This window comes from Raphanus sativus, chromosome 6, assembly GCF_000801105.2.
Source record: "Raphanus sativus cultivar WK10039 chromosome 6, ASM80110v3, whole genome shotgun sequence".
NCBI lineage: Eukaryota > Viridiplantae > Streptophyta > Magnoliopsida > Brassicales > Brassicaceae > Raphanus > Raphanus sativus.
Window position 1 is genome coordinate 18,243,065 of NC_079516.1, and position 27,325 is coordinate 18,270,389.

The 27,325-nt window shown below is 35.5% G+C and overlaps 6 protein-coding genes and 1 non-coding gene across 10 annotated transcripts; 4 read left to right on the forward strand and 3 right to left on the reverse strand.

The window, feature by feature from the left end:
- The first annotated feature begins 1,227 nt into the window (after positions 1-1,227).
- TRNAA-UGC (transfer RNA alanine (anticodon UGC)) lies at positions 1,228-1,300 on the forward strand. The gene has a single exon. It is a non-coding gene; the product is annotated as a tRNA-Ala (tRNA).
- Positions 1,301-2,857: 1,557 nt separating this feature from the next.
- On the reverse strand, positions 2,858-5,858 carry LOC108807982 (probable methyltransferase PMT5). The gene is made up of 6 exons (XM_056987038.1): positions 4,762-5,858; positions 4,378-4,553; positions 3,966-4,071; positions 3,340-3,461; positions 3,132-3,264; positions 2,858-3,044 (listed from the first exon to the last, which is right to left on the reverse strand). Exons 1-6 carry the CDS (start codon positions 5,392-5,394, stop codon positions 2,895-2,897), a joined length of 1,320 nt encoding a protein of 439 aa, XP_056843018.1. The 5' UTR covers positions 5,395-5,858; the 3' UTR covers positions 2,858-2,894.
- Positions 5,859-11,621: 5,763 nt separating this feature from the next.
- On the reverse strand, positions 11,622-14,318 carry LOC108807160 (probable inactive purple acid phosphatase 9). The gene has a single exon (XM_018579417.2). It carries the CDS (start codon positions 13,751-13,753, stop codon positions 11,813-11,815), a length of 1,941 nt encoding a protein of 646 aa, XP_018434919.2. The 5' UTR covers positions 13,754-14,318; the 3' UTR covers positions 11,622-11,812.
- A 438-nt stretch (positions 14,319-14,756) lies between these two features.
- Positions 14,757-15,554, forward strand: LOC108806603 (nodulin-related protein 1). The gene has a single exon (XM_018578756.2). It carries the CDS (start codon positions 14,880-14,882, stop codon positions 15,393-15,395), a length of 516 nt encoding a protein of 171 aa, XP_018434258.1. The 5' UTR covers positions 14,757-14,879; the 3' UTR covers positions 15,396-15,554.
- Positions 15,555-15,694: 140 nt separating this feature from the next.
- LOC108806647 (uncharacterized protein At5g01610) lies at positions 15,695-18,538 on the forward strand. 4 transcript variants are annotated; one of them, XM_018578816.2, is made up of 4 exons: positions 15,695-16,431; positions 17,222-17,349; positions 17,917-17,974; positions 18,061-18,538. In XM_018578816.2, exons 2-4 carry the CDS (start codon positions 17,248-17,250, stop codon positions 18,441-18,443), a joined length of 543 nt encoding a protein of 180 aa, XP_018434318.2. In that variant the 5' UTR covers positions 15,695-16,431; positions 17,222-17,247; the 3' UTR covers positions 18,444-18,538. The 4 variants fall into 4 exon arrangements, with proteins under 4 accessions (XP_018434318.2, XP_056845125.1, XP_018434316.1 ...); XM_056989145.1 differs by having other exon boundaries at positions 17,920-17,974; XM_018578814.2 differs by lacking the exon at positions 15,695-16,431 and having other exon boundaries at positions 16,438-17,349.
- A 3,851-nt stretch (positions 18,539-22,389) lies between these two features.
- Positions 22,390-24,680, forward strand: LOC108813409 (probable WRKY transcription factor 3). Its single transcript, XM_018585950.2, has 4 exons — positions 22,390-23,009; positions 23,319-23,908; positions 24,008-24,169; positions 24,257-24,680. The coding sequence occupies exons 1-4, from the start codon at positions 22,560-22,562 to the stop codon at positions 24,486-24,488; spliced, it is 1,434 nt and encodes a 477-aa protein (XP_018441452.1). The 5' UTR covers positions 22,390-22,559; the 3' UTR covers positions 24,489-24,680.
- LOC108813411 (uncharacterized) lies at positions 24,625-25,976 on the reverse strand. The gene has a single exon (XM_018585951.2). The coding sequence runs from the start codon at positions 25,815-25,817 to the stop codon at positions 24,804-24,806; it is 1,014 nt and encodes a 337-aa protein (XP_018441453.1). The 5' UTR covers positions 25,818-25,976; the 3' UTR covers positions 24,625-24,803.
- Positions 25,977-27,325: the final 1,349 nt, after the last annotated feature.

Sequence of the window (27,325 nt, forward strand, 5' to 3'; positions counted from 1 at the left end):
TTAATATAATGATCTTTAAATTTTAGAATTAATACACTAATAAATAATTATAAATTATTAAGCCTGCATTGCGGGCAAAACAACTAGTACCGGATATTTTAAAAATATGAAAATATTGTAATTATCATGTTTCCAAGACTATTTATTATTAAATATATAATTAAAATTCTAAGATACTCGTAGTTGAAGCTAAATATATGATTTTTTTTGGAAAACAGCTATATATATCTGGTATGAATGTTAAATTTTATATCATTTTAATATTTGACAGAAGTTACAATATTTATATATCTGGTAACTGATGTTAAATTTTACACCATTTTAATTTTTGACAGAAGTTACAATGGAAACAAGTAGCAGAAAGAAAAACAACTTAAGATAAATATTTTTATAAGCAATATCCTACGTACTATATAAATTAATCAATATATTTAAACACATATGAATATCTGAATTTCCAAATAAATATTTGTATTATCAAATTTCATTTATGATGTCGAACCAATATTCTATTCTAATGGACAATGACTACAAACTCACAGTAATGTAAAATCTTGAAGACACATGTCTTCAGAACGTCGTGCTTTATGACGAATGATTTGCAAAAACATTTGGATGTTATTGTCGTGCTTTATGACGAATGATTTGCAAAAACATTTGGACGTCAATAACATGTTCATACAGTATAACCTTTTTAAATTAATAATCTATAAATTAATATTTCTATAAATTAATATAATTTCATAATTCTAAATTGAGTTTTTAGTTCAATTAGTATTTCGATAAATTAATAATTTCTATAAATTAATAAAAATTTATAGTTTTGGTGTAGTCCCAACATTATTAATTTATAAAGGTTCACTGTGTTACAGATTTTGGATTGAAGAACTTAATTAGACACTAACACTTAATAGCAGATATATAATGGACCATATTGTTCAAATCTTAAAGATGCTTATGATTTTTTTTTAAAGAGATCCTTTTATTTGTTATTGAGTAAGGCTTCTTATATTTTTTTTTTTGTTCAAACGGGCCTTCATATTAATTAAAGAGTGTTAAGGGCCCAAAGGGCTTCTTATGCTTCTTATGTATTTACTGAAATTCTTCCCTTCATGTTTATTGAAAATATATCAAGTTAGTAAATGAACAGAGTTTAAGACAAAGAATGCCAAACGAATGAAATATTTATATAATGATATAAAGTTCCATCAAACATATTAAGCAGTTGGGGATGTAGCTCAAATGGTAGAGCGCTCGCTTTGCATGCGAGAGGCACGGGGTTCGATCCCCCGCATCTCCATAAACATATTTTTCATTTTTATACATTTTTGAATACATTCATTACCATCTTATCTCACTTCTAAATTTGCTTTTTCACACAGATACAAATACAAAAACATTCCCCTGGGAGAAGTTTAAGGGGTTAACAGATTCAAACTTCTTAATAATCTGTAAACAACTCATTTACTTTCATCTTAGGCCTTACAAAACAATACAATTTCGAAAATAAATTTAAACAAAAAGAGGTGTATCTTGTTTTCAAAATTAAAGCAAACAAAAATTGGGGTGAATAAAAACATATATATAGCTACAGTAATGTTTCAGATCAAAAATTACAAAGATAAATGAAAGAATATTGAATCTTTTAACTCTTTTCTTCTACTCATACCTACAGCTTCCATAAACATATTTTTCATTTTTATACATTTTTGAATACATTCATTACCATCTTATCTCACTTCTAAATTTGCTTTTTCACACAGATACAAATACAAAAACATTCCCCTGGGAGAAGTTTAAGGGTTAACAGATTCAAACTTCTTAATAATCTGTAAACAACTCATTTACTTTCATCTTAGGCCTTACAAAACAATACAATTTCGAAAATAAATTTAAACAAAAAGAGGTGTATCTTGTTTTCAAAATTAAAGCAAACAAAAATTGGGGTGAATAAAAACATATATATAGCTACAGTAATGTTTCAGATCAAAAATTACAAAGATAAATGAAAGAATATTGAATCTTTTAACTCTTTTCTTCTACTCATACCTACAGCTTCCACTCTTACAAAACCTTCTCCAACTGTTCTTCTTCTGTCCCAGAAAAACAAATAATTTCTCCCAGAATTTGGCATAACTTGGATCTGTTATCGACAAATAAATCTATACAAACATCAGATTGATTTACATTTTTACTGAAGCTCAGGATTTGATTTTAGAGTAGACACACAAGTAAAGAATAGAGAACTTACAAGTGAAAAAACTTGTGTAGTAGTGACTAGTGATGAGTGCTGTTTATGGTGTGTGTGTGAAAGAAGAATATACTCGGCAGCAAGTTATCTTTTGAGAATTGGTTTTTGACAGACAAGAAGTCTTTGGTCGCTACCGTCTTGAAGATCAATGACACGTGCTTCCCAACGCACTCTAAATGCTAGTCCACGTGCCATCTCTATTACTCCCAACTTGTCACTTATAACAACCCATCCCTAATCACAAAAAGGTCAAGTTTATTACTATTATACTATTACTATATATGTAAGATTAAAACAAAAACAAGAATATTGAATCTTTTAACTCTTTTCTTCTACTCATACCTACAGCTTCCACTCTTACAAAACCTTCTCCAACTGTTCTTCTTCTGTCCCAGAAAAACAAATAATTTCTCTCCAGACTTTGCAGGAGGCATAACTTGGATCTGTTAAGAGCAGACAAATAAATCTATACAAACATCAGATTGATTTACATTTTTACTGAAGCTCAGGATTTGATTTTAGAGTAGACACACAAGTAAAAGAGGAGAGAACTTACACGTGAAAAAACTTGTGTAGTAGTGACTAGTGAGTGTTGTTTACTTGTTTATGCTGTGTGTGAAAGAAGAATATACTCGGCAGCAAGTTATCTTTTGAGAAATGGTTTTTGACAGACAAGAAGTCTTTGGTCACTACCGTCTTGAAGATCAGTGACACGTGCTTCCCAACGCACTCTAGTTGCTAGTCCACGTGCCATCTCTATTACTCCCAACTTGTCACTTATAACAACCCATCCCTAATCACACAAAGGTCAAGTTTTGTTACTACTATTATAAATGTAAGATTAAAACAAAAACAAGAATGATGTTTCACTAAAATGAACCTCAGGGCGAAGAATCCGATCCATATCCAAGAACAAGTCCATCAAGCTGCACCGTTCTGAGCTAAGATGAGTGAGTAGTTCATTAGCATGAAGCATGTCATATGTTCTTGGATATGTTGGGAATGGTTCACACCTGCGCAGTCAACAAAGAAGATAATTCAAGAAGGGCTTTTCATAAGGTTCTGCTTTAACCAATCTACACACTCACCAGTCATGTAGAACACCAGCAAAGCCACGGTCAAGTATGAGAGGGAGAGTGTTACGTTCATTCACCGGGACAACGTTCATCACCCAAGCAGACTTTCCTTGGTCGAGTAAGGCAGAGTTCAAGCGTCACAATTTTGAGTTATGTGCTGATGTGATGAAACTCAGTGACACTGAGTTTGCTCAAGCTGACAACGTTCATCACCCAAGCTGAGTAAGGCAGAGTTATCTATCTACATCATTCTCTCCGGGTTGGAGAAGATTCGTCTTGTTCGTAGTCTTTGAATCCATCTTGTTTTCCAAGAAAAACTCTTCCTCGAATCTTCAATAGCATGTTTTGCACGACTTTTGCACGGATCTGTTTATAACATGAATATTCACAAATCCGTTTTTGCACAAACTTTGCACGCAGTAGATCATGCACGAAATCTTCATCAACACAATTTCGCCCTATTTTTGCACGGCTCTGATTTTCAAAAGATCCCTCTTTGAAGACAAACTCAATAACTTGAACATCATCTTCATACACGTCGTAGATCGGATCACCATAAATCTCTCTATACATCTCATGTTCTCTTTTCTCTCAACAAAAGGACTTTCGCCCCGGATATGATAGATGCTAATACTCACCATGACATCCGGAATCGTTCTTCGATTGAGAAACCAAAGAAACGCGGCTCTGATACCACCTGATGTAGCGGAAGCTTTATAAGATAGAACTAGAGATCCGTTGATTCTGAGAATATCCAGAAAACTAGGATAATCACAAAGATCTTATTTAGTCTAAGAATGCCTAAGATCAATGTCTTCTTAAATTCGTTGAGATCACCAATGATCTACCGAAAACAAGGAACAACAAAGAGAAAACTCTTAACTTTTATTAATCAAATCATAACTCATAAACTGAATACAACCATAAGCCAAGACGCCTATATATATAAAACCATAAACCCTAAAATATTAAAAATAATTATCTAAAATAATTAATAAAAACGATAATAAGATATTTGGAATATTTCCAAATATCTATCTACATCAATAAGGAAGCTTTTTTGAGAAGAAACTGCCAATCATTGCTGGAAGACCTCTCTCTAAAGCTAACTGGACTTGGCTCCCAGTTGCCTCATACTCAGCTATACATATAGGCATCATCTTCAAAGACACTAGATGTGCTCCAAAGCTTCCAAATCCGCAACCAATGTCTAGCACAGTTCGTATCTGCAAGCATCACCAAAAACCCTCCGTTTCATATTAAGTATCGTTTTACATTTTCGTTTCATATTAAGTATCGTTTTACATTTTCAATGCATATAACTAGACAAATTTTCTAGTTTTGTGTCCTTATTTTCAGCTCATTAATTAATAAGATAATGTATTAAAATAAGATTAACAATTTTCTTAATTTGTAATGAAACAGAGGACTTACACCAGCTTGAGCAAACTCAGTGTCACTTTCTAGGCCAATCATCTCAGCAATCTGACGAGCGTAGTCTTTGACTCCATCAAAGATCAGCCCATCTTCCGAGTGAAAGGTGATTTGATTCTCTTCAAGCAACATTAACCTCGTTGTGACCGTTCCTGAAGAAAGAAACTGGTCTTTGGTTATCTTGACGTTCCCATTCCATATGATATCTCTACCAAGTGGCCACCTAAGCGGTATCTTATAGTCTCTCGGAGGACGAACTAAACATCTCTCCTTCTCTCTCTCAAACTCGCAGTGTCGGTCCAACACGTCACCCTCTTGATTCCCTGTTGAGTTATAACAAGGCACATAGCTCTCTCTTTCTTTACTACACAGAGGAAACTCTTGTAGAGTAGTTCCTAAGGAGAGAGACCTCAGATCGAGGTAATCAACAGCAGCTTGCTCCTTGATCCTCCTGTAGTTGCTGTAAACGTTGGGAACAAGTGTTGAAGAAGTAGAATCATCGTAGGAAGTGGATGAGAACGGTGATAAGATGGTGACTAGAGTCACACCACCGAGTATAAAGAAAAGCAAGGCTTTGATCCGTGGTCTGAGACCAAACACAGAGGAAAGACTCTTGAACCAAGGACTTGTCATGTCGGAAACAAAAACTTTCCTCTTGCTGTCCTAAGAATCTTTGTCCCAATCTTGAAGTAGTACATAGTCTCATCACCACCTGATCAAGCCCATTTTTGGAAAGCTTTCTAAGAGCAACAAGACTAAGTCGTTTCCACTCTTATGATCCAAATGAGGAAATGGGCACTAGTAGAGAGATGTAATATAGACAAATTGAAGATACACAACTCAAGGATGATGCCAATTTAAACCCACCTGCAAACAAATATTTTGCAGATATAAATCTCCCAAAGCAGAAACATTACTTAAAAGTAGTAGTTAGTGAGGAAACATAAGCCAATTTTGAATTTTTTTGTCATTAGAAAATTTACGTAACAAACTCAATCTTGAAACTTTAGATCTCGAGAATGACTAAGAAGGTTATAGATCAGATCAGAGAACATTAAATGTAGGAAACAAAAAATCCACTACAAGTACTGTAATGAATTTTAGGGTTTATGAGATGCGTACCTCTGTAATAGATTAGATTTAGCAAAAGTTAAGAGACAAAGAGACCAGAGACAAGAGTCAGAGAATGAGAGAGAGAGAGAGAGAGAGAGAGAGAGAGAGAGAGAGAGAGAGAGAGAGAGACTCCAATTATACTGGCTTTAGCTCTGTAACCTTTTCTTTTCTGCTGTGCTTTGAGTTCGTTTATGGTTTTTTTTTCTGAATAAAGTACTGTTAAATGAGATGATTAAGAGAATTAATTAAAGGGGTTAAATTCTAATTAGATCTTGAAAAGTGTGTGTAAGTGACTTTTTGAAAAAACAAGGAAAATCATTTTGTTAACTTTATTCCAGCAATGACAATAGTCATGAAAGAAACCAGCGGAGGCGAATAATTGCAGTTTACTTTTTTTTTTGCAGGCATTTAATAAAGAGTGATTTAGTTGAATATACATGGAAAACATGGTAATTAAGTGTATGACCAAAATGTTTCTGTATTTAGGTGATATGGAATGCGTGCCAACTAGAGAGACATTTATACCCCTACGTGTAGTCGACATTCGCGCAAAAAATAGATTTTTGTTGGTCCTCGGAAGTGCGTTTTGGCAAATACATATCCAAACAATTGTTGTTTATTCGGTTAACAATTGTTTTGGCTTCTTCTTCTTTATGAATCTTTTTTTTTATCTTTATTTCTTCAGACTGCTTCTTCTTCTACCTGAATCTTCTTCACAGATCTTCTTTTTCTTTAACAGTTAAAGCTTCCGTTTCTCAATTAAAATCAGAGAAGGAATATTTTTTTAATTAAAAAAAAGAACTAGGGCTTTGCTGGTAAGTGTTACTCTTAAAAGCCCCACCCAAAACACACAGAGACATTCTCCCTTCTTCTATCGTCTTCTTCGTCACTTTGCTTTTGATCCTACAATCATTTGTTCTGTTACTGATCCAATTGAATTTGATTAAACGCTATCTGATCATGGCGGAGACTGAGAGATCATTGGCTGATGATCGAGAAGTGATCAGCCACGTCGGTAATGGCGAGACCAAGTCTCCTGGAAAACATCGGCTTCTCCTGCCGAGACACCGGTAATGGGTGCTCACTCGTGTCCTGCGCTCGCCGACGCGCAACAACCGCGTCCTAAGAATCCTCCGGCGGCGCCGCCGTCGTCTAAAGCCATCCCAACTCCCGCTCAGGTTAGCCAATGTTAATGTCAACTGGATTATTAATACGTTTTGTGAATCGGAAACAGGGCAAAGTTCTAGGCTTCGAAACTTGATTGGTTGAATTAGGTTTTATTGAATTTGGTGTTTATGAACCCAGAAGGACGTTTTGTTGTTAAAGTGATTTTACATGTAATTGGATTGAAAAGTTCAAACTCTTTATCAATACACTCGACAACTATCAGCTATCTATTAATAGATGTAGCTATAGGGTCTGATTTGGAATATTGAATTGTGAACAGTATGTATAGTTAGTTTTCTAAATAGTTAAAACAATGTGTATATGAGACGCAAATACTCTTTAATAAATTGGTCTCTTTGTCCCTCTCATTTTTTTATTTTCTTGAAATTCATTCACCCGGGAAAAAGGTTTTAAAAAATAATAATTTCATGCTGGTGTTGGTGAGCAATAACAATCCACTATAAGAACATTCCTGTTTTTGATTTTAACTATCTTTTATTGGTGTTAGGTTAAAGTTCTTATATGTTCCGAGTGAACATAAATATATGTTGCAAGAGAGAATAATGACATAACAGACTTCGATCATCAATTTAAACTTTGATTAAAAAAATATTTGCTTAACTCACTTAAAATAGCTTTCTATCCTTTAATAAACCAATATATTATTTTCTTTTATTTATTACTTCTATGAATTACATTTTTATTAAATTTTCAGAAATAAAATGTTACTTGTCCCTTGTCAACAAAAAGGCTACATGGCATATGCTCTATGTTTTAGTTCAACTAATACAAATTTGGGTTGTCTAAATTTAATTTTAATTTTTTTTTTGCAAAACGATAAGTCAAAATTCTATATATTAACACACAATTGTGTTTTTACTCTTAAAATGACTAAATGTTTCATATTAAAATTATGACAGTTATTATATCATAGTGACCAATGAAATAAAAGATAATTCAAAAACAAAACTTCAAAGCAATCCTTTTCATATGTCCCAAGGATAAAGACAAAATTATGTGTATTCACTTTCTCATTAAAAATATTATTACAAACAACAACTATTTGATTTTAATTGAAAAATAATAAACATATGTATAAACAATACACTATCACATTATCATACATTTAGATAAAAAATAATGTGTGTCGACAAATAAAAAAGATAAAAATAATGTGTTGAAACCCTTACAATCTATATGAATTAAAATATATATATTTAAATTAATATGTTTTATGTTGTTAACACCACAAATAAAAGTTTGATATTAGAAAACATAGTGTTGAAATCGACTTCTCTAAGAGTTTTGTCGATGTCAAATTCTAAACATCTTGGATAGAAAGAAGAATTTCACAATTTTTCTCATGCAAAAAAAATCCGCTTCATCGATTTCACTCTTCCCCAATGAAGCAATTAGGGTTAGCTTTTATGGTATTATTGAGATGTTATTTTTAAATTCTAAGAGCACTTACATCAATGAGTTTTCAAAGGTGTTCTCAACTTAAAAGAAAAAAAAAAAGTAGGAGAGAGAAAGAGTTCTCATATAGATGAGAACATTTGGCCGTCTCCACAGCGCTTACCTTGATAGCCTCTTCTATCTCTCTTTCGGATTACTTTCCTATTTTCTCCTACGACTCTTCGATCTCTCTGATTCTATTCTAGTCTATCTTCTTTCTTTTTTTTATGGCGAGGCTAAATAAACTTTACGAAGTCGATTGCTTTCTCGATGGTTAGAATTGTCGGATTCGTGAAGCAACCGATCCAGCAGATTTGGTAAGTTACTTGAACAGCGCTGTGCAAGAAATTGATAAGATGTTTAGTATTTCTAGTACGAGGATCATATGTGGTAGAGATGGGATTGTCAGCCGAAGACATGAACAAAAGCTGGAGGAGTATGGAAGCTTCACGTTTGAGAAGAATCCTTCTAGGTTCCAGTTCTGCTATCTGTGCTCGGAAGGAGAAATAAGTCTTTTTCACCTGCCAGCGACGTCCGTTTTAGACATCATGAGCGACAACTAGATTTGGCTGATTCTATTTCAATCACGCACTTGCTGGGTAGGGCAGTAGAAGGAGAGTTGAGTAAAAATGTTTTAATCATCTCAAGCGACCATGACTTCACCTTGGCTTACAATTATCTAGTGGATGGAGGCCACAATGTTCTTTTAGCCAAAGAAGCACCACCGAAGTTGGCATCACAACGCAATCTGTCGGATCCCATTTGCTCTTACCCTAGAAATACAGGGATATGGGACTGGCCTACACTTGAGGATGGTACATGCTTCAGACCCATATGGAAAGCACATAGAAGTTATCAGGAAAGACTGAAGAAGTTTGTGTAGAGGTGTTACTTTTTTTTATTGTCTGAATAAATGGTTCTAGAGGTGTTAGTCTTTTTATTGTCTTTACGATGTCTGAGTTGAGTTTTTTTATGTATCTGGTCTTTGAAGTAAAGATTTTCTTGAGTTAAAAAAAAGATGAGAACACTTCATTATATTTTGAGAACACCATGAGATACATGTCTAATTACTAAGTGATCTTTTGTTATAAAAAAATTAAAATAGAATTTAAATATATATTAATATTTTGATTTTGTTGAAAACACTTTGTGGAGCTTGTTGATGTTGATGCTTTAAGTATTACATTATTATTAAAATTTCACAAATAAATATGTTGCTTGTCTCTTGCCGACAAAAATGCTATGGTGTATTCAACTAGGAGTTTAAGATAATTTGTATTAAAATAAAAAATCCACTGTTAATCAAATAGATTTTAAAAAAACAAGTCATGCTTTTACTCTTAAAATGACTAAATGTTTGTTATTAAGATTAGACCAGTTATTATATCACGGTGACCAAAAGAAAATAAAAACAATTCAGCAAACAAAACGTCAAAGCAAATCTTTATCATATGTCCCACTGATAAAAACAAAATTTGTGCATTCACTTTCTCATTAAGCAAATATTATTACAAAAAAATTATTGGAAAAATGATAAAGCATCTGTACAAACAATACACAGCCACATTATCATACATCTAGATTAAAAATAATGTATTGAAAACCATACAAACTAGATGTATTACAAGCACCTTTGAACTAATATGTTTTATGTTGTTGACACTACAAATATAATTCTGATATTAGAAAATTTTGATATTAGAAGAATTTGATCATAACTCAAATTCTGTACAAACAATACACAGCCACATTATCATACATCTAGATTAAAAATAATGTATTGAAAACCATACAAACTAGATGTATTACAAGCACCTTTGAACTAATATGTTTTATGTTGTTGACACTACAAATATAATTCTGATATTAGAAAATTTTGATATTAGAAGAATTTGATCATAACTCAGCCAAAGTTTAATAAATCATAACACATATCGAAATGATCAAAAATAAAATAAACACACATAGATCAAACAGTCAAAATATATTGTTATAACAAATGTTGTCCCACATACAACTTCTAAAAGATCAAAACAAAAGCTACACCGAAGAATCCAGGTTCTTTATGGGGAAGCACAAAACATGCAATATATGTCGATCTTGTCTTGTTTCTAAGTTTCAGAGTCAAACATTTTATTGGCAAGGAACATCTCAACATCCAATCATCTATTAAGAAGAAGTCTTTAATTTTTAAAATTATTTTTAAACTAATAAATTCACATTTTCTCAATACATAAAACTTGACATAATAAAGATAACAAAAAAACAACCGCACTAAAATACTTTGCATTCCCATGATACATTTTCATTCCTTTCCATACCGGTTAGAGTGATGAACCTTCTTTGATGTGCTGCTGATTCCATATCAATGTATTTTCAGCAAAACTACAACCGATGAGTTCTTAATCCATGAGTTTTTGTCCATAAGCATTTATCTTTTGTTTTTGGTTCTCGAACTAGAAAGACTTTATGGCCTGGTTTATATAATCTCAGTCGGTGGTAATGTTCAGCACATTTTTCTCAGAGTGCTTTCCTCTGCCCTACCGAGCATATTACTCACTAGAATCGAATTGGCGAAATCTAATTCTCACTCGTGATGTATTTTACTGGAACATGTAAAGCTAGAACTACTTTCCGATATACTGAGCAAAATTGATATCTAAGAGGTTCTTTTCAAACTTGAATTTTACAAGACTCAAGAGCTAGTTCTTGTGTTATAGTAAAAACCTTATCTCTACCACATGTAATTCTTGTATCAGACAGTGTATACCTGCGATTGACTTCTTTAAGAGCTTTGTCGATGTTAAATTCTAAACATTTTGGATCCATTGAAAGAAGAATCCCACAATCTTCTCCATCCCAAAAGCAATTCAATTCATCAATTTCACCCACAACTTTCTCCATCCCAAAAGCAATTCAATTCATCAATTTCACCCATCGCTGCCGAAAAAGAGTCTGGTATGGAACAACTAGGTTAGCTTTCATGGTGTTGTGGAATTGTTATTTTAAAAATCTAAGTATTACATTATTATTAAATTTTCAGAAAAAATATGTTACTTGTAGCTTTATTAACTTTACACGGTTATTGTAGCTTTATTAGTTTAAGGTCATTAGGGAGAGAGTGATGATAACTCGAAGGTTATTGTAGTTTTATTACTTTACACGGTCGTCTATGTTTACTGCAAATAAAAATTACATAGCCTCTCTCGTAAACCAACCCTTCAATACCTTGAAGAGGCTAATAAGTACCTTTCTATAATAAGAATGCTACACACATAACTTGTGTGACAAGTAAACAAAAACAAGTTGAGTTGAATCATGTTTCCTCCTGGTTCTTCACTTGGATCCAACGGCCAGGATTAGATGATCCAGTTCCTTCTTTCTTTCGACGACTAAAGAAACCGATAAGATACCCCAAAACCACTCCCAAAACCATCATACTTGCTCCTTCAACATACCACAACACAGTAAACTCAGATTTAGATTCAAACCTAGAGTCTTCACCATCATCACTACTACTACCGCTAATAACTTCCCCTGAAGCCAAAATCTCAACCACATCATAAACTTCTCCGTCGTGGTTCCCCACATAAGAAATCGTAAGTCTTTCCTTATCAGCAACCAAACGAGTGTACCCAAACTCCCCTCCACGGTACATAGACCTAGCAGGCTGAGGAAATATCGGTACATCAGGATGATTAGCCCTCGGTTCCCAAATCGGTTGCGTCTCTTTCCCAGCCATACCGATCACAAGATGAACAGGGCTCCCACGCCAACTCTCACCACAAGTGTTATTACTAATCGGACAAAACCTCTCGTATCTATGAACATGTCCCCACAAAGCAACCGTCACGTTGTTCTTCACAAACAACGGTTCCAAATGCTCAACCATCTTGGCTCGTACCGCAACGTCGCTGCCTTTCGTACTCGTGGTGTACATCGGTCTATGCCCTTGCACAACAACAAACGGCGTCTTGCTCCTATTCACAGACTCTAAATCACTCTTGATAAAACCATACTGCTTCCCTCCTTCGAGAAAATCCGTCTCGGTCGAAATATAAACGAAATGGACCGAACCCATGTCGTAAGAATAGTAAAGGTTCCGAACCTCAGCTTCGGACGAGTTCCCAGGCATGTTGAACTTAACACTATACGGCACACCACACTCACCACCACTATCTTTACCGTAAACATAAGCAGCCCAATCCGGCTTCCACGGCTGCATAGGCCAATCGTACTCGTGGTTACCGATGCAAACATGGTACGGGACTTCCGAAGCTATAGGCTCGATCTGAGCGAAGAACTCGTCCCATATCCACGAGTAGCCTTTAGCATAGCTTATATCACCAATGTGTGACACTATCGCAGCTTTATCTCCACCCAAAGATTCAATGTCGCGTAAGATCCACTTCACGGTCGATAAACTCTCGTCTTCTCCGCGGATGAATGTTCTGTAAGGCGTGGAGCATCCCATGTCTCCGAACATGAACGCTAAGGTTCGGTCTGAGTCCTCGTCTCGAGAAACGAAGCTGTGGATCTCGCTCCATCCTCTTGTATCGCTCCCGACCTGGTAATAGTACTTAACTCCTGGTTTCAAGCTTTTCATGACGGCGTCGAATGTCCAGCCTGGATCTCTCCACCCGATCGTTGTATTCGCGGGCGCGTGGCACATACGCTCCCTCTCGTAACTAACCCCACGCGCTATAACCGTGCTGTTCAGTTTCTCTTTGACCTCACCGTAACGAGCTAACCGCTCTTCGCTGTCTCCCGTAACGAACATAACTCGCATTTCGTTAACCGTATCGGTGTAGCTTAAATGAATCTGTTCCGGTTGGTTAGCGGATAACCGAAATTTTAACCGGTTTGATTCGGTTAAGAGATGGCGAGTTCCGGGTAAAGGGTTGTGGTCGTGGTCCTTGTGTTTGGGGTTGATTTCGGATTGGGTCCAGCGGAAGATCCGGAAGGAGTAATCGGATCGGAGGTTGGTTAAAGGAAGGGAGATGGAGCCCGACCCGGATTGATAGTCGGGCGAATTGGAGAGGAACTTGTAGCCTATGAAGTGGTCGTGGGGAGATTCGGGTGGAGAGTAGATTCCAAGCCAGTCGAGATCGGTGGGTGATTCGACGCCGGTCCATTGGATCGTCACGGTGTCGCCGGATCGGTTTAGGGTTTGTGGGGTGAATGAGATCGTTGGTGTGGAGTGAACGGTGGAGATCAAGAGGAAGAAGGAGAAGAAGGAAGAGTAAACGGCGATCATCGTGACGGTGGAGAGGGTGGTTAGTCAAAAAGTCAACGTTTTTTAGTTTGTTGGTTTTGTGTTTGGGGTTTTGGTGATAAATACTTTTAGCTTTTAAGGAGTGATTATGAAGTCATTTTTGGAACCAAACTTGATTTGTGACTTGGCACCTTCTAAAGACTTTGATATTGTTGACAGGAAAAAAAAGAGCGATATTTTTATTTTATTTTCTACTACCTTATTAGACCAAACTTCTTTTGTCGCAGGATTTTAATAAAGCAAACTAGTCATGAACTTGGCATTGGATTGTCTCTGTTTCAGACACAAAACAGAGGATACCCGCGTACATACACATTTATATATATATAAAATTAAAGATTGGGATTGGGGTATGAATAAAAGATTTAAAACATTTAGTAAGGTGAAATGATGGAACAGGGGAGATTCAAAGGGGTGACCTGAGAACACAAAACTCAATGGTTTCAGTGGAAATCTTAAAGAAACAAGAGGATCTGTGTTCTCATGACACTCCTTTGAGATTTCATCTGTTGTTCTTCGCTTCTCCATGCATTACGTAAAGGGAAGTTTTTCCTTTTATATTATTTACATAGTTTCATCTTCTTGGTATCCGTTTTTGTCATAGTTTCATCTTCTTGGTATCCGTTTTTGTTCACTTCTGTTTATGTCATGATAATGTCGTCATCTTGTTGACACCAACAAATTTTGTAGAATTAGTGTGGTCATCTTCACAACATCTTAACGTTCATGAAATGACATAACCAAAGTTGGGCTCGGACATATATCAACACTTGGGTTTACACGAGCCCACCTGAAACCCATTGAAAGCCTTCTACTATTTCAAAGTTTACTTTACTCTACCGACAAAGTCAATGGTCAGAGTTGGATAGCCACTATCGTGGCCACCGGTTATATTTTCCCGTGCCACCCATCAAATCTTCAACCAACTAATCTATACATATTGAATGTTTTCAAGTAAATATGTGGTGCAAGAAGTAGTGGATAATAAAGAATAAAGGCAAATTAGAACAGTAGACAAAGAAAAAATAAGTAAATTTTCCGCCTTTCAATAAATATCTTGCTATTGTACATTTCCACATTCAAGATTTTGACAAGACAAACAATAAAAATGGATTTTCTCTCCGATCAACTAAAAAAGAAGTTCTCCGACAAGAAGCCCGAAAGTTCTAACCCTGAGCCGAACCACAACAAAAACAAACCCGGTCATGCTGATCCAACAACTCATAGCGGACATAGGCCAGCTACCAACGCCGAGCTCATGGCTAGTGCCAAGATTGTAGCCGAAGCTGCTCAAGCCGCTGCTCGCAATGAAACTGCCAAGCTTGACAAAGCTAAAGTCGCCGGAGCCACGGCAGATATTCTTGACGCCGCTTCTAGATACGGCAAGTTCGATGAAAAAAGCGGTGTGGGTCAGTACCTCGAAAAGGCTGAAAATTATCTCTACAAGTATGAATCTTCACACTCTCACTCCTCCGGCGGTGGCAGTCACGGCGGTGTCGGCGGTGGTGGCAGCCACGGTGGAGGAGCTGGAGAACCAGCGGGTAAGAAAGGGGATGAGAAATCAGGAGGTGGTAGCCATGGGTTTGGAGACTATGCTAAGATGGCTCAAGGTTTCATGAAATGATTAATGTTTTAATTAGTACATTAAAAATAATGATGTTAGTAACTAAGTATCCTTGCATAATTACGTTTAGTAAGTTGTCGCTTTCTGAATTATTAACCTTGGATCTGTGTATGGTGTTGAAACTTGCTGATGTAGAATAAAATGTTTCTGTTTTCTTTCTTTGGAAAAATGTTAATGATCAATTCATGTTTTTCTCTATACATGAAGAAGTTATGTGCTATGGACACAATCTTCAAATAAAGCTCTAATTAATTGCACTTCTCCTTCCATTCACAAGTCCTAGAAACTTGAAAACAAGTGAGATTTTTTTTTTTTAAAGTTTATCATATAAAAAGGGATATACATTTCTGAAATAAAGCGTTTATATTATCACATATAAATAGTTATTAGCGTTTCCATCATTTTTTTCTTTTTGAAAGAAGCATTTCCATCTTATCCCCTCCTAAGAAGTCATATCCTCAAAAAAAATCTAGAGGCACTAAATTTACGGGACTCTAAATTTATCATCCAATCATTTGGTATAGCCCCACAATAAATTTCCCTATTCGAAGATATATCCAACGATGGACATCTCCACCACTGAACAAATCTCCCAAGAGTTTTTTTTTTTTTTTTTTTTTTTTTGTAAAATGTTAAGTATTATACCAGATTTTTCAATTTGTTACAGAAGTTACAGAGAGAAGACAAGTAGCAGAAAACTTAATGAAACCTAAACAAATAGTCTAAGCAGCGAAAAGTACTAGCATGAAAGAGATGAGACCAAAACAATGAACTGGACAGCAACGAAGCAGTGATGGACCTGAAGAAGAGGCATGAGCGGAACGAGCATCCGGTTGCCGCGAGCTACCGAGAGAAAGGCGTCCTCAGACTTTGAAGCTACGAAGTAGCCTCCTCTCTCCAGAGAGTTTCGAAGCTTTTCTCTTTGTAAAGTAGCCTCCTCTCTCCAGCAACCTCATGTTGTACTCGATCGGCGAAAAACCACTCGTTGTTCTTTGAAAGATACTCGGATACTCGGCAAAGAAATCTGCATGTCAACGTAAGTATTCACGAACACAGACTCGAGCTTAGACCACATAACAAACAAGAATCTTAGCACAGCTAAGCGCTGTACTGTTCTTGCGCTTTACACTCAAATAATTCGACTTTTTCGAAGAATGCTTGTGTATATATGCTTTCTATGTTCATTCAGAAAAGCTATGCAAATTTACAGCTAACCAACTGCTCAGAACTTGGTTTCCATTATATAATTATTCATTTATTTGATGGTTAGTTTGAATGTATTTACGAAAGTGAATCAAAACTAAACCGGAATTCAGATTGAGATGATGTCCCCGGTACAAACATGAAGTTGGTTTGTGAAATGATTTGTAACTAGATGATTCAATGATTAATGAAAGAATAATTGCATCATACCGTAGTGTTGAGTAAAATTATTGTTAGCTTCAGTGCTGGAATAGAGGAATTATTGTTGTGGGCCCATCGCTTTAGTTTAGTTGCTTTAAAATAAATTTTACACACTTTTAAGTTTGAGTAAATTCCAAATTGAATTTTCAAGTAATTAATTTTCAGAAAAAGGAAACTTTTGTTGTTGCAATTTCAATTTTAGACGGTTAGAGAGTCTTCTTCCTCGTTTAAAGTATATCTAAAAAGTATTTGCAATTTGAAATTTAAGCCAAAAGTAGCGAAAATTAATTAAACTGAAAAAAGTAGATTGGAAACGCCGTCGTAGCGACATATCTTTCGAACAAATGGCCAAATGGAAACATGTGAGTCGCCGTTTTCATTCTGTTGTGTCACACTTTTAAAAGCTGTCTTTACTCTCTCAGAGAATCTCTCGAGAGAGGAGAAGAAAATGGAGAAAGCGTTAACGAAAGTGACGAGCTTCAAAGTGGGAGGCTCATGGATCTCGAAGAAAGCCAAAGAAGAGCTCTCTAACATCACCACTGACCTCACTGTGAGTGCTCTCCTTTATGAATCTTGAATCTTTTCTTGCTTCTTTATTTTTTTGTCTGGGGGTTTTGCATGTATTCGTGAAACTGATGGGTTTTTTGTCACATTTGGGTGTACAGTTTTGCGTTTGGTTAAAAAGGGATTCTATTGTTCAAAATTTTGTCCTGGTCAATGTTACAAAACTGTGGAAGAAATAAGAATCATAGATCTAAGAAGATCTGATTAGTTGTTTACTAGAAAAGTTCAACACTTTTAGCAATGATGAGTTATTGTTAATCGTTTTGTCCTAAGCTAAGAGCCTACACTAAGTTGATGTCAATTCTGTAACCATTCTTACAATTCTCATCAAGTAACATGATCTATAGTCTTATTATAGGCTTGGCTATTTATTTTTGAGAAATGGTTGATTTTGCACTTATTTGTATTGTTATATCACCTCAACATAGAAACGTGATGTTTATATTTGATTCAGTACTTAAGTGTAAGTATCATAGTCAATTTGCACATTTTTCTCTTGTACCATTGCCTCAAAAAGGAATCATAATGTTCATAATTATTTTCTTTTCCCCAGACGACATTCTCTAGTACCGTTGAAGAAAAAGCCAAATGGGTTTTCAACAAACTTAAAGGTAATGTTCATGTTTCTGTTTTTTTAGTTCTCATTGATAATCAATTCGATGATTCCAACAATTCTCAATCTCTCTTTTAAAAACAGGAAAACCACTCAAAAGCTTACCAGATCTTCTCAGAGAATACAACTTACCACCGGGACTCTTCCCACAAAACATAATCTGCTACGAATTCGATGATACAAAGAACAAACTCACCGTCTTCTTCTCTACACCATGTGAAGTCACATTCAAAGATGGATCAGCCATAAGATACGCGACACGCGTGAAAGGGATTTTGCTTAGAGGGAAACTGATGGGTGTTGAAGGAATGAAGACCAAAGTGTTGGTTTGGGTTAAAGTCACGACAATCTCAGTCGAGAGCTCGAAATCAGACAAGCTATGGTTCACTGCCGGTGTCAAGAAGTCTCGATCTAAGAGTGTTTATGATATCCCTCATGACGCTATCAAAGTCGTTGGGGAGTTCTAAAGAAGGGTTATTTGATTCATGAATTTTATATTGGTTATTTGGTTATTATTTGCATCTTGGGAAGAGGTATATATATAACGCTCATTTTTCTTACATTTTGCAAGAAATTAAAAATGTTCGCCAAAATATAGTTAACATAGAAACTTGAAAGTAGCCAACGGTTACCATTCAAAGTTTCTAATAAGCTCTCAAATGACAATATTTTCTACATATACAGGAAGGCAAGCGTTTGGATCACAAGCTAAAAACAAAGCCAAATTAGCAAATCATTCTGTATTTCTCTGTTTTAATCTTTCAGTATATACAAACTTCACCAAAAAGATCTAACTCACTATGATATGTGCGGCTCATTCAAGGCACCTTCTCTTATCTACACTGACACTACATACTTGAAGGCAGACACGGAGGATCAAAGAAAACAATGCTTTACCTAGAAAATTGACACATGCAGGTTTTGACTCAATGCTAACCTCCAAAACAAGACCAACTTACCTCTGAAAATTGATCGTTTACCTGTAACCTCTGATTACACTTTTAAGAATTTTGTAGACGGAGAAGAATGTATAGCATATAAGTTGACAAATTTCAAATGTTTTCGCTATAAGATGTTTCATCATTTACTTATGATCATGACATTGCAGAGAGGGAAGAAGAATGAAACCACCTCATGATAGTAATTTTTATATTCAAATAAAAAAGAAGAAGAATGAAACCATCTCACAATTATCAAATGCTCTGTAACTTAATGATGTCTATAAGATTAAGAAGTAGGGATACAATCGCCACTTGATTCATTACGATAACAATCACGACATGTGTATCCAATACGATGAACATCCTCTCAACATGCTACATTGTGATGCACCGACATAATTTATAGAAAAATATGCAAACTCACACATATTGTATTATTTTATAATTCGGGTAAAATATATTAGTAAAATATATAATAATGTATAAATATATTTATAATCAGTGAGGTCTTTTATTCCAAATTAATCTTAATTTTTAAAATCATGAAAACAACATACAAAATAATTTAGCTGATAAAATATTTAATAAATTTTTGGTTATACTAAATAATAATATTTTAATATTTTCAATATATTATAAATCCTTAAGTTATTCTACTATTAAATATTAATAATTTGAAGTTGTGTATATTATATAGTTTGAAATAAATGTACAATACAAATATACATGAGAGGTTTTAAAAGATTACAAAAATTCATTTGTCACTTTTATATTATAAATCTAAAAAATCATTGATTAAGTTATATAAATATATTTATACTCGATTTGAATTTCCTGTTTAAGAGAAATAAATTTAATGATTAAATGTTACTTAAATTTGTTATTATAAAAATAAAATTTAAATGAAATATACATTACTCCCATTGGAACTTTCTTATACAGAAGATATGGAAAAATAATCAACCGCTTTAGATGATGATTCCATTAATCAAATAACCATTAATCAAAGTAAATGTATTATAATAGTTAAATGAGAATATGCAAAATATTTAAATAAAAACCGATCTTTAGATATAAAAGTAACTACCAATCAGAAACTTGAAAATTGAAAACTTATAAGACAAAAAGATTTAGATTTTTGTTATTTAAAAAATATAATCTCTATCTAATTTAAACACTATATATTTTATAAATGGAAACGTCCAAGAGGGAAACCAAACTAAGACTTATCATTGGAAGAGTTACCATTGGACTTAGTCAGGTCATGCCCTCAGCTAAAGCTCATGAAACTTGTGCATAAACACTAAAACATATTGGATATTTAGAAGACATTCAACTTGTTTAATTGATTGTGGTACAATGATCTATTCTTCACAATTACTATCTAAATGAATGATTCAGTATAGAGTAAATTTATTTTCTACTCTATTATAGAATTAAATCAGAGTTGGAACAGTTTTAGTTCAAATTCTATTGTAAGATGAAAATAGAATGAGGCTAGAGATGCTCTAAATCTCTCTCATACTTTTAATCATTTTGTTTGCATAATGTATATTAAACAACCAAAACTCATTTCAGTTCAAAAAAAAAAACAACCAAAACTCATGGATTATAAAATATGAATTATGGAAATCATATATTTAAAGAGTTTCTCTAAAAATATAGACAAATTTTATTATGAAAAATACATTGAATTAAATTCACATTTAAAATAGAGTTTTATATTTTAAAGAAAAATATAAAAATAAATATAGAAAAGAGCTGAAAATGGTCTTAGACCATCCACATTGATGGACTTAATTGAGTTTCTTGATATTGAGTAATTGATTATTTTTTAAAAATAAATTATTGTTTTTGTGAACTTTAAATAAATTAATTATTAAGAAAGAACTATGTGGTAAAGAGTTCATAATGAAAAAATAAAACAACTGGTTCTTGTTTTCACCCCTACTATATCGTTATCTTTGACGGATGTGGCCTTTAGATCATTATCTTTTTGGTTTTCTTTAAACTAATTTTAGACATGAATATGTACCATGAATATGTTTTGTATACACCTATTAAATCCTTAAAATGTTTGTCCCAAATAAATTGTGAATATATAATTCAAAAATTCCTGGCTATTAAAAATAGAATTCCGCATCAGTCTTTGTGTTTCTAATGTTTGAGTTGTGTCGTTCACTCGCTCTTGTTGAGCACAAACCATTCAACACAGTTTTGATAGGCAAAGTTCCTTTAAGCTTATCTTGGAGAACTCAATTAATAGATGGTAACAAAGGATTAATATCGTTAAATTTTCTTTAGCATAGTCTAGAATGTAAAAATCACACATCTAATTTTATAAGATCCAAGAAAAATACAACGAAAGATTGAATACCTTTATGTGTGATTAGCAATCAAACTTTATGAAGTCACTCATCAAAGCGTTTAAAATCGTAGTTCGTTCCTAGTTTTTTTGAACACATTCGTTCCTAGTTTTCTTGATGGGATAAGTGAAGACACGATTCGATGTGGCAATGAATGAAAAGGGCCCCAACGTGGTTCCCACAGATATTAAGGATGGTGGCCTGTTTTCAAAAGTTGATTGGGCCCTCCAAAAGTCAAGTTGATTTTACTCACTCTCTCACTCTTTATCTAACCCACACGTTTCCTCTTTCACCATTTGATGATGATGCCAACAAAATGGTAAGGAACATTTTTATTGATTTGGAAAATAATATTCATGGCAGGAGTGAACTTCGTGTGTGTTTTGTTTTAACAAAACAGGTATTATGAATACGCTTATTCCGACCATACCTTCCGGTCCATTTTGTGCATACGTGGCGGCTTTCTATTTGTAGGACGTGGTGAGGACAAACTATTACAAAACCATCTGAGTCGTGCTTTGGAGCTGCTGTTGACTTGCGAGGCACAAACCCTCGCCTTTTTAGGGACGAGGCACATACCACTCATATACCGACGCTTTTATAAACTTCCTTTCCCTTATTAGTCAATCATAACCCAATTATAACGAATAAACATGATATATTAAATTTAAAAATATGTTAGATGTTTTTCTCCAATAAACTAATATTTAACTCCAATAAACGAATTTATTAACATAGTAGTTTAATTCAAATTTTGTGTTATAAACAATAAATAAAATTTCGTTGATAAAAAAATAATTAATAAAACATTTTTTCTCATGAGCTACTTCTTTTTCCAATAGTTCAAATAAGTTCGGATTTTCACTTTCCATGACCACCTTTAATATATCTCTTTAGCATTCAAAATGAAAGATATGTCATTTTGTATCTAAAAATAAAATAAACGAGAAAATAAAAGTAATGTAAAAATGAAGGGAGAAAAAGACAAGAGAGATTACTCGTTCATGTCTGCACCGCAGACATTGTACTGCAAAGGCAAATTTAATATTTTAAAGTTTTTAGATCTGCTTGAAATGAAATATATTAAAAAAATCTCTCCATTAAAGGTTCCAGAAGAAATATATTAAAAAGGAAAAAAAGGCGAAGTGAAACTGAAACACGACACGAATTGTGTTAAAAGAAACAAAAAGAAAGAGTTTTGAAAGAGAGGAAAGTAAAAGATCTTTCTTCTGTGAGTTGGGTTTGTTAGATTTTATCCTCTTTTTTGTCTGAATCGATGGCGGGGAAGGAAGAAGAAGAACAACAAAAACAGCAAAAATCATCCACCGGAGTAGCTTCACGGCCGACGATTTCACTTCCGCCTCGACCGTTTGGAGAAATGTTTTATAGCGGTGGCGTTGGATTTAGTGGATTCAGTCCTGGTCCCATGACTCTCGTCTCCAATATGTTCTCTGATCCTAATGAATTCAAATCCTTCTCTCAGCTCCTCGCCGGAGCTATGGCTTCTCCGGCTGCCGCTGCTGCTGTCGGAGCTGGTGCTCATCAGACACCTGTGAGCTCTGTCGGCGGTGGCGGTGATAGTCTTCTTGACCCGAGGTTCAAGCAAAACAGACCAACGGGATTGATGACTACACAGCCACCGGCGATGTTCCAGGTGCCTCCGGGCTTAAGCCCGGCGACTCTTCTGGATTCTCCAAGCTTCTTTGGTCTTTTTTCACCCATTCAGGTGTGGCTTTCATTTCACCTTTTTGTTTTTTTTTGTGGTTACTTTGAAATTCTATTTTTGGTAACTAAAAGTTTAGGGCTTTTGACTTTCATATGGTATTCATATAATTTTGTCTGTTCTATATATGGAAAGTATGAAACTTTCAGACAAAAGAGTATCTTCAATGTCAAAAGAGAGAACCATAATCAAACTATTAATGATCATTAGTCTTGTTTCTAGCGTTAATATTTGACATAATCTTGATTATTTATTTAATCTCCTGAGGATGTCATAGTTAGCTTAATACAAAATGTTAATTTTTACGTGTAGGGATCATTTGGTATGATGACACACCAACAAGCTTTAGCACAAGTCACTGCACAAGCAGTTCAAGGCAATAATAGTGCGCAGATTCAGTCAGAATCATCTACCCAACAACAGCAAACTTCAATGACCGAGGTTCCATCGTTACCAGCGCCTGCTCAGAGAGATGACTCTGAAGTATCCGTCTATGAGCATCGGCCGCAGCCTCAGCATGCTGATAAACCAGCTGACGATGGATACAACTGGCGGAAATACGGGCAGAAGCAAGTCAAAGGTAGCGATTTTCCTCGGAGTTATTACAAGTGTACGAATCCCGCGTGCCCTGTCAAGAAGAAAGTCGAGAGGTCGGTCGATGGACAAGTAACGGAGATCATTTACAAGGGTCAGCACAGTCACGAGCCTCCACAAAACAGTAAGCGCGGCAGGGACATTAACGGGAGTTGTAACAGTCTCAACAAGAGTAAGAGAGACCAGGAGACAAGTCAGGTGACAACGACAGAGCAGATATCTGAAGCAAGTGATAGCGAGGAAGTCGGTAATGTAGAGACTAGTTTGGGAGGAACACACGAGGAGGACGAGCCTGATCCCAAGAGAAGGTTACAAAAACTTAATGTGACAGTTTCTCTTACATTAGTCTCTTATATGGTTTTGTTTTTTTTTCTGACAAGTTCAAAAAAATCTTTTGAATGTTGCAGAAACACAGAAGTTCGGGTTTCGGAACCAGTTTCTTCAACCAATAGGACCGTGACAGAGCCTAGAATTATAGTCCAAACGAGGAGTGAAGTTGATCTCTTAGATGATGGGTATAGATGGCGCAAGTATGGTCAGAAAGTAGTCAAAGGGAATCCTTATCCAAGGTGAGACAGAAACCCAAACCAAACCGGTTATCCTCGAGTTCTTACATTATTCTTTTTCTCCTTAAACGGTCTTTGGTTTATTTACAGGAGCTACTATAAGTGTACAACAGCGGGATGCGGAGTAAGGAAACATGTAGAAAGAGCAGCTAATGACCCGAAAGCCGTTGTAACAACATATGAAGGGAAACATAACCACGACGTTCCAGCTGGTAGAACCAGCAGCCATCAGTTAAGACCGAACAACAATCCCTCGACGGTTAACTTGAACCAACAACAGACCGTTGCGCGTTTAAGGCTCAAAGAAGAGCAAATCACTTGAGAAAAGAAGAATACTTTTATTTTGGTTAATGAACTTGTTTCACATTACCACATGTTTCAACAAAAGAAACTTTCATAATAGGTTACATTTTGTGAAGTAAGTTTCTTCTTGTTATAACTATGTTTGTAAGTTCATGGAAGATGAATAAATCTTTACCAAAAAAATTCAATCACCACACGTTTACATCATTCACACACGTTATTACAAAAAGCTTGGAACATGTCAAAAGAAAACACAAAGGCAAAGCCACTGTCCGATTCAGTCAAAACACTTAAAAACAAGACTGACCATTAACTCTTTCATCATCAAATATCATCATCCGTTGTAAGCTACAGACACCACGTGAGGAACTTTACAATCATCAAAGGGCAAACTCACATACTCTCTCGCAAACTCCTCAGCTATCTCCCAAGCAAGCTCGCCCTGAACAGCTTTACAGTACATATACATCACGGTGGTCCCCGCAAGATTGTACAACATCAAACCCGTTAGCAACGCAGACGTGATCACGATCTGGACCACGAAGAAGAAAACGTTAGTCCACAGTTTCCCGCCATTTCCAATTTCGGAAGCTGCTACGACGGTGCTGATCCAGACCATACTCGACTGGGCTATACTGAAGACAACGATCATGGAAAGAGAAACGCTTTCCATGCCTTTGACCAAGCATCTGCTTCTCTTCAACGGCGTCAACCCATAAGACGATTCAACAACAACGACGACCCACGCGAGGATCCAATTCACGTAGAGCTTGGTCACGATGGCGACGAAGATGAGTATTACAACGGCGGAGAGAGCTTGGAAGTAATCGTAATCGACTTCAAGACTCGGGACGATGAGCTCGATGATGACGCGAGTCAACGAGAAGGCTGCGAGACCTAGAATGAGTAAGATGGCGAAGACGATGGAGTTGGAGGAGACGAGGGTAGCGAGGAGAGGTAAGAAGGAGGTGAAGCTTGACTTGACGGCGGAGATGAGTTTCACGGGCCTTCCGTAGAAGCCTTGGAAGATACTGTAGGTGATTGATCCGATGGATAAGAGGTTGAAGACGGTGACGAAGATTATGTAAGTGATCAGAAGGAGGAGGACGGTCTTGGGGTTTGGTGGTTGATGGATGCGGAGGAGAGAGAGGGTGGTGTGAGAAGGGGAGGATTGGTTGATGATGAGGAGGGAGATGGATGGGTAGACGGTTATGGAGAAGGAGATGGGGAGGAGGAAGAGGACGGAGAGAGCGAGGAAGTGGCGGGAGTGGGCGTTGATTATCCGTTTTGATTCTGTTAAGACTACCCAGAGATTCACCGTTGGAGGGGGAGGAGATGGTGTCGCCATTGAAGCGCGTGGAAGACACGACGTTGGAGGTAACTAGTGAAACACTGGTAATGAGTAATGACCAAGACTACTTATGGGTAGTGCCGGGTCAAGTTGGAATCGGTCGGATCGGGTCAAACATCTTTTTCTCCAATCAAGGCTTTGACTTTTAGAATAAGGCATGAAGTCATTCTTTTTTTTTCTTTTTTGCTTAAAAATTGAATGGTTAACGGACATAAGATGCGAACCCGAAGTCACTTTTTGTCTTTCTTTATATGTTAGCGCACACCATATCCGCTCCAAATGATGCACTCTAAATATCTAATGATATTTGGCCTAGCACTATATGTGTGTGTCTACCATGTAACGAAACTACGCCACTTGTAGATCCAATCAGTTCTTGCATTTCTTCTTCCCTGATGCCACCCAACAAATAGAAGCTGAGGTAACCAATGAGTTGTTCTTTGTTTATTAATTTACCTAATCACACCGATATCAAGCAGCTCTTCGTGGATGTAAGTAACAATGTCGAATACTTATCAGTTGCTCACTCAGCGTTATAATAATCATTGACTCATTGCCTTTCCCCTTACTGCAGATCTCATCAGTTTTGGGTTTTACATGGACCAAGTAATAATATTGGGCTTAGTTTCGTAAAGAACTTCTACTTCGTCCCAATACTCTTTCTTAAAGAGTTTAGATGCACTGAAGGACCCATATTGCTGATTTATCTTTTCTCATCATGCCTTCTTTAGCAATGAACATTCTAAAAACTCAATTTTGGCACCTCTAAAACACTACTGCTCTACATCATTTTTAGTTATTAACAATATGCAGAGTATGCTGAATTTGACTTACGTGGTGAAACAACCACACTAACATAAATCCCCTTTTTGTTGTTAATTAACTTTCTAGTCACCATTTTATAAATCAATCAGAATCGTTACGGCTACAATATGAACAACACTTATTGTAAGGTTGTGCCTTCTCTTCTCACCGCATATGAATGCAACTCGCTTATAGGTTAGCTGATTTCTAATCCAGAAATTACCAGTAACTTTCTCTTCTAAATCGATATTTGATAAAGAATGAATGAATAGAGTAATCTTGACAAAACCAATAGAAGAATGATTAAATATTGACAAAACCGGAAAAAGTGACTAGTTTTTCCAGTATATCATCGTAGAAAGTGGGAACAAATATGATTTTCGAAGTATCAAAAGAAAGTAAAGAAAACATAATATAATATTTCTAAAGTAGTTAATTTGTCCCCCATCCCCATGTGATGTGACTGTTGTGAGTCGTTTTTGTGTAAAGTTAGAGATGGTCTAACTATTCATTAACTTTGGAATGAACTTTTTGGTTAGAATTAATTACTAGCTCGGTTATTATATAATTATTTTGTATTTAACAAAAACTTTGTTAGAGCACTATTATCCGGTGCATCTTAGATTTGTCCTAAGCCATTATTTGGCAAAAAAATAAATCAAAAATGTGCAATTAACCGAAGGACGTCCTTAGCTTAGAAG

Excerpts from the sequence above, each read along its gene's own strand:
- LOC108806603 (XM_018578756.2), top strand. The coding sequence starts at position 14,880 with ATGGATTTTCTCTCCGATCAACTAAAAAAGAAGTTCTCCGACAAGAAG.
- LOC108807982 (XM_056987038.1), bottom strand. The coding sequence starts at position 5,394 with ATGACAAGTCCTTGGTTCAAGAGTCTTTCCTCTGTGTTTGGTCTCAGA. Across the intron at positions 4,554-4,761 it reads CTGAGTTTGCTCAAGCTGGT|ATACGAACTGTGCTAGACAT; the intron begins GTAAGTCCTCTG and ends TGATGCTTGCAG. Across the intron at positions 3,265-3,339 it reads GCTGGTGTTCTACATGACTG|GTGTGAACCATTCCCAACAT; the intron begins GTGAGTGTGTAG and ends TTGACTGCGCAG.
- LOC108813409 (XM_018585950.2), top strand. The coding sequence starts at position 22,560 with ATGGCGGGGAAGGAAGAAGAAGAACAACAAAAACAGCAAAAATCATCC. Across the intron at positions 23,010-23,318 it reads GTCTTTTTTCACCCATTCAG|GGATCATTTGGTATGATGAC; the intron begins GTGTGGCTTTCA and ends TTTTACGTGTAG. Across the intron at positions 23,909-24,007 it reads GAGCCTGATCCCAAGAGAAG|AAACACAGAAGTTCGGGTTT; the intron begins GTTACAAAAACT and ends TGAATGTTGCAG.
- LOC108813411 (XM_018585951.2), bottom strand. The coding sequence starts at position 25,817 with ATGGCGACACCATCTCCTCCCCCTCCAACGGTGAATCTCTGGGTAGTC.
- LOC108807160 (XM_018579417.2), bottom strand. The coding sequence starts at position 13,753 with ATGATCGCCGTTTACTCTTCCTTCTTCTCCTTCTTCCTCTTGATCTCC.
- LOC108806647 (XM_018578814.2), top strand. The coding sequence starts at position 17,152 with ATGGAAACATGTGAGTCGCCGTTTTCATTCTGTTGTGTCACACTTTTA. Across the intron at positions 17,350-17,916 it reads ACATCACCACTGACCTCACT|ACGACATTCTCTAGTACCGT; the intron begins GTGAGTGCTCTC and ends TCTTTTCCCCAG. Across the intron at positions 17,975-18,060 it reads GGTTTTCAACAAACTTAAAG|GAAAACCACTCAAAAGCTTA; the intron begins GTAATGTTCATG and ends TTTTAAAAACAG.